Source organism: Protopterus annectens, chromosome 1.part1, assembly GCF_019279795.1.
Source record: "Protopterus annectens isolate FY-2018-M chromosome 1.part1, PAN1.0, whole genome shotgun sequence".
In the NCBI taxonomy this organism is placed as follows: domain Eukaryota; kingdom Metazoa; phylum Chordata; order Ceratodontiformes; family Protopteridae; genus Protopterus; species Protopterus annectens.
In genome coordinates this window covers 1,562,531,828-1,562,545,859 of record NC_056726.1, presented here as the reverse complement: position 1 = coordinate 1,562,545,859, position 14,032 = coordinate 1,562,531,828, and the positions used below count along the sequence as shown (strand labels likewise).

The 14,032-nt window shown below is 40.7% G+C and overlaps 1 protein-coding gene across 1 annotated transcript in view; it reads left to right on the top strand.

Annotated features, from left to right (window-relative positions):
• Window positions 1-5,031, top strand: part of STPG1 (sperm tail PG-rich repeat containing 1) — a 651,489-nt gene extending 646,458 nt beyond the window's left edge. The window contains exon 9 of the mRNA XM_044083179.1: window positions 4,224-5,031. Coding sequence (XP_043939114.1) covers window positions 4,224-4,297 — 74 coding nt within the window. The 3' untranslated portion in view covers window positions 4,298-5,031. The remainder of the gene's footprint in view (window positions 1-4,223) is intronic.
• Window positions 5,032-14,032: the final 9,001 nt, after the last annotated feature.

Sequence of the window (14,032 nt, the reverse complement as noted above, 5' to 3'; positions counted from 1 at the left end):
CTTGGCTGTGTGTGCAGACTGCCAGTGGGAGATGCCAAAATACTTGTGAGACGACTTAATGGAAAGCTCAATGTATCGTCAGTTCCATAGTACTCAGTAACACCACCCTTCACATTTCAGACCACTGTCTCTAGTTTCTTGTGTTGCAAGATGCTGAAAAACACTGAACTTTGTGCATCTTAGGGAATACATTAACAAGTATGACTTTCTAGTCAGCAAGTCTTCAAAGCCATTCATAGCACTATGACAGAGCTATGGTTGTCACATTTTACCAATATGAATAAAGGGAAACTAACTGATGCAGTCTTTGCTGATATCATCAAGGGCAAGCTGCAACGTTAATCACATTTGACTTTTTGCAACCCTTTGGGATGTAGTTTTATCTAATGAGGCGTTTATCCATGTACCTTATGGGTTGATGTATGAGAAATATGGCTGAAGTCCTCTCTCAACTGTATTTAGATTGTTATTGCCTAGAAGTCCATATTGAGTTAGTTCCTTTTAAGCATTTTTATTAGTCAACTGGCTGGGGCCTTCTTTCAATTAGAACGAATCTGTTTCCCGATGACTTTGTATTTTGCAGATTCTCCAGTTCACCAGGCAGCATAGAGATAGAACGCTAGTCAGATTTTCTCAGAATCACCATCTGCTTTCATATGACGAATCTGAAAATTAAAAGCAGTAAAACTATAACAATGTTTGGGGTTCCTGATGGGCTCTCTAATATTTCCCCTTGGCTGCAACATATTATAGAAATAAGGGACTATGAATATTGTTCTATCGCATAGGGAACTTGAATGCCCCTCTACAGTTTATTTTGAAAAAAAGAAAATACAAATTTTTCTAGGTATCTTTTCTGTGCTGCCAGAAGAGCCAGAAGAACAGGCAATCTTGTTACTCAATTATCAACAAAACAAAGCTAAAGTGTGGCAACACAATCTTAATAAAATGCACAGGATTCTTCTACTAAGGCCAAAAAGAGAGCATCACTGTAAATGCTTGAGAGGGCTGAGTGTCTCCCATTCATTGAAAGAACTGACCAGTCACAGAGTCTGTTGATCTTCTGGCTTAAGTACATAAGCCCGTCTATCACTAGCTGGACTGTCAGTGAGTGGAAGAACTGCACAACTTGTGTTGTTATAGGAGTGGGCCCATCCTGCAAAACTGGGCCAGTGGTAATAGGACCACTTGGCACTCCCAGCTTTTCCCAGAATGCTTAGTATCTCCTGCAATCCCATAATGCACTGTCCTGCTTTCCCTCTTTAGATTTTCAATGCTACACCAAGAAGCACACTGATCTCACTAATGGCCCAAGGTTACTAATCTATTTTAATGAGCATAAATGTCATGAGTAACTTTTATCTTGTTTTCTTCTGTCAGACTACACATTTATAGTTTTCTGATATTTAGGGACTTATGTTTAAAAAAATCCTGTTAGACATTTTATTGTTCAGATATCAGGCCTACTGCACATGGTTGTGTATCATTAATACCGCTTATTACTAACACTGTTCATACAGTTTTAGAAATTGCTTTTTTTATTGATTACTTTTTTTTAATATTGCCACATAATGGCAAATGTTTATAGGCTTGCATTTAAAGGCGTCTAACATTGCACTTGCATTTGTTTGCTTGTGTTCTTGTCTTTCTGGGCAGCTGAACAACAAAACATTTACACAGCATAGGTTTTATCAGGGTCTATATTATGATATCAAAAAATGTATTCATCGAACACGTATTCATTGACCAATAAACAGAGAAAACACTAATCTCCGTATGGCCACTTCAGCTAATTTATTCCCAGGGGAAAAAAATTGCTTGGACAAACAAAAACAAAACAAACTTTCAATCCCTACAAAGCAGGGGGCTGTGCCCCCCACAACCCCCCCAACTAAATATACCAACTCTGAGATCAAACTACAGTGGGGAAAAGGGGAAATCCTCAATGATGGACAAGTGTTTTTTCCCCTGGGAAAAAATTCGCTGAAGTGGATGTTCAGAGATTAGTGTTTTCACTTTTTATTGGTCGAAGAGTACATGTTCGATGAAGATGTTTTTCGATAACTTAATACAGACCCGTTTCATCACTACCCCTGTAAAAAAGAATAATCTTCCACAGAACAGACAATGCCAGTTTTTTCTTCTGTTTAGGGGAAGACTGCATCCCTTTAAGGTAAGATAGTTGTAAAGATGTTTCCTCTGACAGTGTGGCAGAATTCCGCCACAGAATCTGGGGTAAGGAGGAGCAGTACTGTTTAGCGCAGAACAGTAAGGTAGCCTAACCCATTTGCTCCTTGCCTGGTCAGCAATGAAAATACATATTTGAAGTTCAAAAGGGACTTAGTGTGTAAATACTTGTGGAATTTCCTTGTGAGCAGTCAGAAGCATAACTAGGGTAGGCAAAGGAGCAATTTTCCCTTTTGCAAGCTGCTGAGGGAGCATAAAGTGAAGTATCAGTATTTCCATACATTTGTATAAACAGCTGAATCTGTTTATATAAATGCCAGTAGGACTGACCAGAATATAGGATTATAGAGAGTTACATTGTCCTGTTCGATTCTCAGCTAGAGCATCTTCTGTGTGGAGACATGCGTGAATGAGCGTACCTTCGTTGAAGGTTGTGCATCAGGGCTGGCAACTCGGCACGTAAAAATCTACTGCTAATCATTAGTGGACTGGAGTTCTGCTGTGGCGGCCCCTAACCGGGAAAAGCCGAAAGACACAACAACAACAACTAGGCTATTGGCCCTGAGACCTTTACAAGCCTAGTCAAGAAATTAGCCCATGTTCCAACAAGTCAGCACCCTATACCACTGTCCAGCAGGGACACAGGTGGAATCCCAGGGGTGTATTTTCTGTTCCCCATCCAGTTATCCAGGTTGAGCTTAAAAAGGTTTAATGAGGTACTCTGCTTTACGTGGAGAGGGAGTCTATTTCACAAAAGGGGGAGTGTCTGGGACACAAATCTGTCCCGCCAACAAGTCCTATTGATGTCACAGACCAGTTTGAAGTCACGCATTTGGGTTACTCGAGTGGAGCTTGAAGAGAATAATTTTTTTCTCCTCTGCTTTGGTCTGAGGGGTGCCAGTGTAGGGATGTGCAGGGCACAAATTCCCCTAGCTATTCCTCTGTGCTGTGAGTGGCAGCAAGATTTCAAACAAGGATGGATGTAAACTAAACTATGTATTATCCCTGTTTGGAAAACTTTAATGTGGGCATAGCAGTAGGTGACAGGAAGTCTCTGAGATGAGAGCTGAGACAGATAAGATGTGGTGGATTGTTCTGGGAAATGAGAAAAAAGCAAGACTGAGTGAGAAATCTTTCCAGGGATGTTATTCTCAACTGAAAAAATGTCAATGTATCAGGAAGGCTTCATTAAACTATAAAATAAGCAAGAAGGTGCGCATTTCCTTTGTAACGTGTCAGTTGCAGACAATATAACAATTAACAAAATGCATACTCTAACTGCTATAACTGTGCAGGGAAACTATAAAAGACAAGACATTATACTTAAAACCCACTTTAGATAATGCCAGTGGACTGAAAAGAATTTTACAAGTATACATTAAACTGATTTCAAAGCCTTGGCAATCTGCATGCTGCCAAAACTGGAAGTTGATAACAACATTCAAACCATCAAAGGAGCTGACTCACTTCTAGTATAAGTATAAGTTAGTCAAAATGTTCACCACATTGTATTTACCCAAACAGTGAGAGACCTAGTGCTGATAATATATTTTAAAAGGGACCCGGGGTATGCAAAGCACCCATAATAACCTTTATTATGTACTAACTCTCTTTATAGTGTTGTGTGAAGTTACTAGATCGATCAGCATTTTGGTCCAATCCCATCAGTGACTTCATTTCTCATCGGTCGGCTTGCATTGGGATTATTTATGACATAATATTATTTAATTCTAAAAATGCATTTTAATCTGCATTCTAATATGTATTAAAGACATTTTTAAATGTGTCTTTCAAATGTCACTACCAAGGGGATATTATTATTATTTTTTTACCTTACGTAAGATATTGATTTCACCGATGCAGCTGAAGATCACGTTCGACCAACTTAGATACCGTGTCATCGTTTAACATGAACAGTCTGTCGATCTTACTCTGTTCTATTGCACAGAAAGTGTTACTGCATTTATAAGCTATGTGGTTTACAAACATTGTCTGTAGAATAATATGACGTTATCATGTCTACTTTCTCACTGCAGGTTTTTATGAGCCTGAGAAACCTGGGAAGCAGTCATTTCTTTACAATTCAGGAAATAAGTGGGTTCCAGCCTGAAACAACCTGCTATGACGTCCGAATACAAGACTGGGGACACTATATTTAATACCTTTATGTGTTGTCTGTTGTTCTGTTTAATGAATTGTATGCTTCCAAACAAGACAAAGAATCTCCCTTTAGTACGGATACTGATCTCATAAACATTTAAACATTTGCTAACAAATGGATCAAGCAGCTAGATAGAACAGACAAATGTAAGATTTGGTGAATCTGTAGCCCCTAGCATGACACGCCTCAGCTATCCATACTGTGTACTATTCCTTCTTATGCTGCTGATGTAAAATCAGTGAGAACAAAACTAGTGTGATCCACTGGAAAAAGCAAAGCACACAAGCAGAAACATTCAGTTCACAGGTTTCTTACTGGGTTGCATTGCAGCAGTCATGTTGTCTCCTGTTTCCTCAGTGAACCAATATACAAAACTAACGAGACAGATGAACATCTCTGAACGTGACACTGCTACAGAGCGAACATGCTTTATCAATAGCTATTAAATTATTTCAAACTATACAGATTATGTAATAGTGAAGTAAACTAAAATTTACAAGTTAGGAATTTTTTTTAAAGCATAAAATAGCAATAAAAGTTAAGTTTGCTAAAGACATGAATGTCATTATTTTTACTATGGGTTGCCATAATTAAAAGATTTCCAACAGACTTGTTATATAATGTTGGAAACTACGTCTCTCCTTCATTAAAAACTTGTTATGACCAAATTAAGTATATTAGTCATGATAACTTAATGTGAAGAAAAGTGTTCTCCCGAATAATTTGTTGTTTTTGGTGCTAGCTCTTTCAGCAAATGTGCATTCATATAATGCTGGCATGATGTTTTTGTCTTCCACTTCAACTGATAGCTTGAATAGGATTTTCTGATTTTGATGTCAGCAATACAGCTGGAGGTAAGTTTACGAATGGTATACCTAAATAAGCTGCAGCTAAAACAACTGAAGTGAGAAATTGCAGAAAACTGTGTTAAAATGGAAGTAAAATAAAAAAAAAAAACTATGTTTACTGTGGAGCAAAGAACTGACATGAATGCAACCGAGATTAAAAAGAGGTGGATGGGGGCAGAGAATGGAATTCAAAATGAAGTCACAGTGAAACTATGTTTCTGTTCAATGTTCTCAGAAGAACAAGAAATGTCAAGGAAGGCAACTGACTAAAGATTAGCATTCTTGATGTATGTACTGATGCCGTTTCACTCATCAAAGAACTGGTTTGAAAAGACCGTTAGCAGTTAAGCTTATTAGCATTTACATTAGAAATATGAAAGGGTAACGCCAATCACTTTCTATAAGCAGCTAGGGTAATAAAAGATGACAAAAGAAGTAAAGCTGTGGTTCTTCAAAGAAGTGGAAGTCAGAAAGAAGACAGAAAAAAGGAAAAAATAAAACCCCAAAAAACAAAACAAAAAAACAAACAAACAAGGATGGATGTTATCAGAAAAGTAATAAACACATAAACACACAAAAACATACTTGGAGGCTCTAAATAAAAATCTGCCTAAACAGCAAAGACCTCCTAAGCAGATATCCAAACAACAGCCACCCCTCAACAATACCCACGAATCACATATCTCACAAAATCAGTGTGCCTCACAGTCACAGCCCTTAAGGCCAAACAACACACAAAATACACTTGTTATAGGGAGCTCTATTGTCCGGCACACTGACATCCCATTTACCAGACTGAACAAGGAGAAGGTCACTGTAAGCTGCCTGTCAGGTGCCAGAATCCACCACATAACGCAAGCACTCAGGTCACTCGAAAGCAAGTACAAGTATGACTCCGTCATTGTCCATGCTGGTGTGAATGACCTGAGACGTACCCCCCTGGACTACATAAAAAGAGACATAGAGGAGCTCTCTGACCATGTAGCCCAGGCTGGTATGACCCTGACCTTGAGTAGCATCTAGCCCTCACCAAGAATGATGCCACAGTATAAAGACAAAATGATCAGTTTCAACAATTGGCTAAAGTATTGGTGTCATTCAAAGGGGATCCAGTGTCTGTCAGCCTGGGATCACATGCTCGACAAGCCACTTTGCTTCGCTAGTGATGGCTTGCACCTGTCACCTTTAGGCTTTCGTATACTGCCCAAGACTCTTGCCACCCCCATAGTGCCTTTTTTAGGCAAGGCTCAAACGACAAACCCACCTCCATAGACAACCCAAGGATAAAAAAAACTAAAGGTAATGCTACTCAATGCCAGAAGTCTTAACCTCAAGATGCACGCACTCGAGGCTCTCCCCAGTATGGAGAAAATTGATGTCTGTGCAGTAACAGAAACCTGGTTCAAGGCTCCTGAGAGCACCCCAGCACTACCAGGTTATAACTCATACCATGCGTTTCGGCCCCAAAACTCGGACCGAAGCACAAAAGGAGGGGGAGTATCTATATTCATCAAATATACCTACACCTCCAGGTAAGTGGCACTGCACGAAGCATCGGAAACTATCCATGTGCAACTAACAGCGGGCAAAACTGCCTTTCAGTTTGTAGCCTCCTACAGAACACCCTCCCTATTACAGGAACCCCACTTGGCATTCCTGAGAACACTGGAGAATATGAAGGTCTCTCCAAACACTATGTTATTGGGTGACTTCAACTACCCAAACATTGACTGGGAAAACTACTCAAGCCCAAACACCCTCGCCCAACGGTTCCTTGAATTTATAAACTCGAACGCAATGGAACAACTGGTCACCACTCCCACAAGAGGGAGCAACTTATTGGACCTGGTCATCACCAACATGAGGACTCTATGTTCTATACCAGAGGTAAACCCCTCATTGGTAAGATCAGACCATAAACAAATTTCCCTGGACATCCATATCCCATCCCCACTCCCAGCCAAGGAAATCACTGTAAAGAATTTCTCAAAAGCCAACTTTGCACTTCTCAAGACTGAGGTGGAATCCTTCAAAGCCCCTGGGCCAGAGGATACAAATGCATTCTATGAGCACCTGCAGGAATGCATGGATCGTGCTATCCCAAATAAAACCAAGACTCACTCCTCCAAAAATAGGAGACCGGTCTGGTGGACCCCGGCCATAAATAAGCTATACAACAGAAGGAGGAAGCTACCACATGACAGAGCAAAATCCCAAAAAGGGAAGGCATCTCTGATCAGTATTAGCAAGAAACTTCAATCCCTCATAAAATCATCAAAGGCCAGTCTTGAAAGAAAAGTTGCCCTAGACACTAAAAATAATCACAAGGCCTTCTTTAGTTATGTCAGGAACATGGGCGGAAACCCCCAGATATGCTCTGAATTGTTGCATAACAGTACAAAATATACCGAATCTAAAGACATAGCCAACATCCTGGCAGACAGATTCAGCGCAAACTTCTCCCCCCCTTCCCCCCCAAAGGAGCAAATGCCTATCCCAACTGAATGTAACCTCCCTGACATCACAGATGCACAGGTGAAAGCTGCCCTCTCCAAAGCAAAAAACACAGCATCTATGGGACCGGACGGTGTCCCAGGCTGTGTCTTACATGAGCTCCTAGAAGAACTGAACCCTCACATTAAGTCACTGTTCAAACTTAGCCTTACTACAGGATATGTACCCAAAAAATGGCGTACAGCTACAATGGTCCCACTCCACAAAGGTGGTGCCACAACGCACCCCGGAAACTATCACCCCATAAGCCTGACTAGTCTGGTCTGTAAAGCTATGGAGCATATTATCATGGAACTCATAAACAAAGACATTGGGAGCCTCCAGACACTGGACCATATCCAATTCAGCTTTGTTAAGGGCAGATCTTGCCTCTTAAACCCAGTTGATTTCTTTGAAACAGTTACCAAAGCCATAGATGAGGGCAAGGTAGTCCACACAGCCTACCTGGACCTTGCAAAAGCCTTCAACACAATACCCCACTCGGGCATCATAAATAAGCTTACCAGCTTAAATATCAACCCCTATATCACAAGATGGGTTGCAAACTGGCTCAGAGATAGAACCCACATGGTCAGAATCACAGGTGCCATGTCCAAATCCAAACCAGTTACAAGTGGCATCCCACAGGGCTCAATTCTGGGACCTCTCTTATTCGGTATATACTTCTCTGAGGTTCAGGCTAACATGGGGGGATTATGGCCGACAAAGTTTGCAGATGACTGCAAACTGGGGGCCATAATCGAATCTCCAGCTGACACAAGCATCTTCCAAACGGGTCTCACAGAGATGGATGCTTGGTGCCAGAGCCATGGCCTCAAGCTAAATGCTAAAAAGTGCATAGTCATCCCCTTTGGGAAAAACAAGGTGCCCACAAATTACCACATAGGTTGTAATCCATTAAGTACAGAAGAAGTAATTAGAGATTTGGGGACCAACGTAGATAGTAATCTCTCCTTTGATAATCACATTGCCAAAGTGGTTAGAAAGACCTTCTATATAGCCCATCTTATCACGAAAGGGTTTGCATCTAGATCAAGAGAGGTCATTGTGCCCCTCTACTCATCACTCATCAGGACCATAATTGAATACAATGCCCCTTTTGGGATGTACCTTACCCGACACCTGCAGCAACTGGAGAGACCCCAAAATTATCTCACCAAGAGGATCATGGGCTACAAACAGATGTCCTATGCAGCTTGACTAAAGAAACTCCAGCTCTACTCAGTTGCTTACCGTCTACTCAGAGGCGATCTATGCCTGACGTACAAAGCCATGTCAAACCCAGAATTAATGGACATGCTCCACCTCACAAAATCCAAGTCCCTTAGAGCTACACGCTCCAGGGACCTAAACCTCAGCACAAAAATAAATAGGACATGCTGGAGGGACAGATTCATTTCCCAGAGGCTCCTCTCACTCTGGAATAGAATCCCAATTCATGTTAGACATAGCCCCTCACTGACCCTCTTCAAGCAAAATCTGGACGCGTGGATGGGAAATCGCAAATTCACCCCTGGGATCTCTTCTGTGTCCCTGCTAGACAGAGGCACAGTAAACTAATCTTAAAAGGGTACCTTCTGTGACCTACTTTACAGAGGCACAGTAGGCTAATCTAATAGGGAGGCGGAAGCCAAATACACTCTGGCTAGGCTTATAAATGTCCTAGGGCAGATAGCCTAGTATCTACCTATGAACCTATGACCCTATAATAGACTATCCAAGGGTGTTCTGGGACCTGAAGCCTCAGGCAGATGGCCTTACCATCCCTGGAATATTTGTTATTTCCTTATAGCACCTACTCTGAGTGACATTATTGTACTTAAATAATGGGATAGCAGTTAAATTGTTTTATTAATATATACAATTTTTACATTTTTTATGTAAAATAGCTGATCCATGTTATGTTTACACCTTGTTGTAGCATATCTAATTGCTGCTGGAGGGAGTATTTTGCATTGAAAATATAAGTTATGTATATATTTAAACCCCCCACACATATACTCATAGCCATATACAGACAGACTTACGTACCTATACAAACAAGCAGAAGATGCACAGTCCCACATGCACACACAGATGCAGAGGCACAGATAGACAGGTATCACACCCTTATGCACAGAAACACACACACACACACACACACACACACACACACACACACACACACACACATATATATATATATATATATATATATATATATATAGATATATATAGATATATATATATATATACACACACACACACACACACACACACACACACACACACACATATATATATATATATATATATATATATATATATATATACACACACACACACACACACACACACACACACACACACACACACACACACACACACACACACACACACACATACTACTTTTCTTCTTATTTCCTTTTTTTATTTTACTATTGCTAAACATCAGTAGTACATTTAGTGAGTGTAAAAGAAATGATGACCATTGCTTTCTGCCAGCTTAATATGCTGCCGTGACTCAACAGACTTATTTTTTTACTGGAAGATATCTATAAATTACTACCCTGTTGGAGAATGTCACAAGATCACATACAACAGTAGTCAAAATGCAACTTAGGCAAGCTTCATTCTAGTAAGGAAAGGGCACTGGGATAGAATCAGAGACTGCAAAATAATCCCAGTCAGAGATGGTTAGCAGAAATAATGCCGAAGACCTGGAAGATGACTGGAATGTAAATGCAGGAGTTCAAGAAAATTCCATGCTCTGATACATCAGAAAGAAGGGGAAATAAATGATGTTGAAGAAAAATAAACAGCACAAGTGAAGCCTTTAGAATAGAAATGCATCTCAGCCATTTATTGAAATAAAGTACGTAAGGAGTGTTGACTGATGGAATGCAGAAGTCCAGGAAGTTATCAAAGGACAGAAGGAGTGGAGAAACAACAGACCTGACTATGAAGTAATATTGGTTGGATAAGATAGCAGTCGCAGTGGCAACAAGCTAGCCATCAGAGAAGTTCTAGCAGCTTCTGAAAAGTACTCAGCAGGTGGTACAAAGACTCTATCAAGCTACAAGGCAAGACAAAAAGATAAAGATAGTCATTAGACAGCATTCATAAGGGATGCCAGCAACAACCTGATCACCATTCCAGAGTACATCAAAGGCAGATGGAAAGAGTACTTCCAGCAACTTCTGAATGAAGAAAACCCTACAGCTCCTACACAGCCTAAACAAAGAGGAAATAGTTAAAAGAATCCAACCTAGAAAAAGAAAAAGCAGCAGGCTCAGGAGAGGTCAAGACAGCTATGGTCAGGAGAGGTCAAGATAGCTATGGTCAGAAGAGGTCATGATAGCTGTGGTGAGGAGAGGTCATGATAGCTGTGGTCAAGATGTTGGGTTAGTCAGGTGAGAAATGGCTTCTGAGGGTACTGATAGCAGTATGGAGAGAAAGGCATATCCCAGATGACTGGAGAATAAGCATTCTAGTGCCAGTGTACTTGAAAAAAGGGGGCAGTCACAACTGTAGGCAGTACAGAGGTATCAAACTCCTGTTAATCTGTATGAAAGTTCTGAAGAGTGTGATGGATAAATGAATATGTAGAGCAGCAGAAAGTAAGATATGAAATGAGTAATTCAGATCAGGATGCAACACAACCAACCTGATGTTCAAAGTGAGACAATGGAGAAGACGTTGGAGATGAGGAAAGAATCCAGTTTGACATTCTTAGACTCCAAGAAAGTATATGAAATGATTCTGAGGAAGTGAGGTTGGGCAGTCCTGAGATGGTTCAAAGTCCCAGAAATATTGGAAGAGTTAGTAAAGCAACGTACCTGTATCCATCAAAACCCGTATGCATAGTGTTCAGACCACAGATGTCTTCACAGGGGGAGTGGATGTTCATCAGGGTTCATCTCTGAGCCAACTGATGTTCATACTATTGATTGACAACATTAGCAAACAGGTTGGAGAGGATAGATCAACACAGCTGTTACATGTAGATGGTATGGCACTACAAGCAGACTCTGAACTAGACCTTCAGCAAATGCTAGGGGACTGTAAAACAAACTTAAAGGATGAAACTGAATAGAGACATGTTGTCATGGCAGAAAGGAGAACTCAGAAGGTGATGAAAATTGAGTGTGGAACATGATAACCACTTCAAGTATCTGAAGGGGTGGTTGAGGAGAAGGGCAGTCTGCATGAGGAAGTCAAAGCTAGAATCAGAGGTGCTGCAGTCAAGTGGCACAGAGGGTCAGGAATAGTGTGTGACAGAAGGATGACAAAGATGAATTAAAGAAAGGTGTACCAAACAGTGGAGTGACGAGTACTACCATATGGTACAGAACCTTGGGCAGTGCAGCTGAAGAAGCTAGCAGGATGAAGATGAAGTACCTGAGATGAGTTCTCAGAGCTGTAACTGCCTCATCTAGTACTCGGTCACACTCAAATCTAGGTTGAGGAGCTAAAAGAAGACCTTCTACTTTTTAACATGTAGTTCTGACTGCACGTTTGTGCCAACAGAAGTACTTTTGGAAAGATCTTCACTACAGAATAATCAAGATCTGTCAGTTACACACCCCTAACACATTGCACCTGTGGAGGCAACCACCCCTTACTCCAGCCTGGCTATGCATCTATATGTGTCAGGATGCAGACTATTGGAAAAAGAAATAAGGGCATCAGAGCTGAAGCCAAATTTATCTCAGTTGCAGAAAAGGACAAGGATAACAGTTTATGATGGTTCAGGCACATATGCAGGAAAACAGAAGACTGTTTGGTGAAGAAGATTTCAAAGAATTAAGGAGGGGGAAGAAGAAAAGTGGGCGTCTAGCAAAGAGATGCATGGGTGATGTTCGAGAAGATCTGATGGTTGAAGAAGGTAGGAGAGTTGCTGTGAATTAAGAGAGATGGCAACAGTTAACAACATTCCAAGTCCATGTAGAAAATTTGTGGGAAAAGGGGGATTAATGATGGTGATTATAACAACGATTATGTCATATTTCACTTCAGTAGTATTCACAGAAACACTCTTTACTATCAGTTTTTCAGGATTCATCGTGGGTTTATTGTAAAAGGTAGGTGAGTAACGTGCCCTTTTTGTCAAAACAGCTAGAAACATAAAATGTAAATGAAGTGTGGGCTTTAAAACAGTACTTGCAGTTTTGTCGAAAATAGCTTAGGAGGACTTCCCTCCCATGCAACAGAATGCACACAAAGAGTCTCTCAAAGGTGACCCAAAAATGTCCAAGGCTCAAAGGTATTTTCATTCAACACCTGCACAGCACACATAGTAACAATTCCACAAGGAGGGAACATACACAGCAACTTCATACACAGGCAAGGAAACCTGCTCAGGACAGCCTGCCTTCAACTTTCCTTCACATAATAGCAGCTTCCCTCTTCCATAGGTGACCTTTTCTTGTACAAGTTGCTTGGGAATCCTCCCTAGAAATGCCTTTAGCCACAGAAAGAAGAATCCTCCTCAAGTCTAGTCTGGTTAGACCACCTATGCAGTTTGTTTTACCCTCATGCTTGTTCATGCTTCCTGTCAGTAAAGTCTGTATCTGTTGTCAGCAACCCATACAGAAGTTTACAATGCGGGTTTAGTTAAGGCTTCTCTCCATTTCCCACTGCTCTGTCTTGTGTTCAAAACTGGCACTGCAGTAACTATATTACATGACCCCCTCCCCACCCACACAGAACAGTTGGTTCTAGCACAAACAGATGAGGTATATGTCTAAGACGACATATATGCATTCTGATGACCTTAGCCCGGGCACTGTTATTTTCAAGTGGAATGGCTATAGTTACAACCTCTCCCCCGATAACTTTGGAGCTATTGTCTGTCTGTAGAATCATTGAAGTGGTTATGGTCCCTAACCAATAAAAATTCTCTGTCTAAGAGTTAATACTTAAATTACACTAAAGCACATTAGAGAGACAAACACTTAGCATTCCTTAACTTTCAGCTTATAAAGCAAATGTGGTGCTCACTCCCCTCAACAACTTTGACCAGTATTGATCCTAAACCTACTTCAGAGGCATCTGTGAACCCTATGAACCATTTGCGAAGTCCATGGTGAGGAGCATGAGCTTGGAATACAAAATACTCTTTAATTTTTTGAATGTCTCTTTTATCTATTCTACCCATCTTACTACAGAAAGTTGATTGGTGGATTGGTTTCCTATAGCAGCCAATCCATGCTCCCTCAGATTTTCGAGTGAAGAGGAAAATAAATTAATAAAAATAAAAGGACTTTGATTTATTGTACACATTTGATTAGTGCATCAGCTTTCTTCAGCAGCCAATTCATGCCCTCCAAATCTTTGAGTG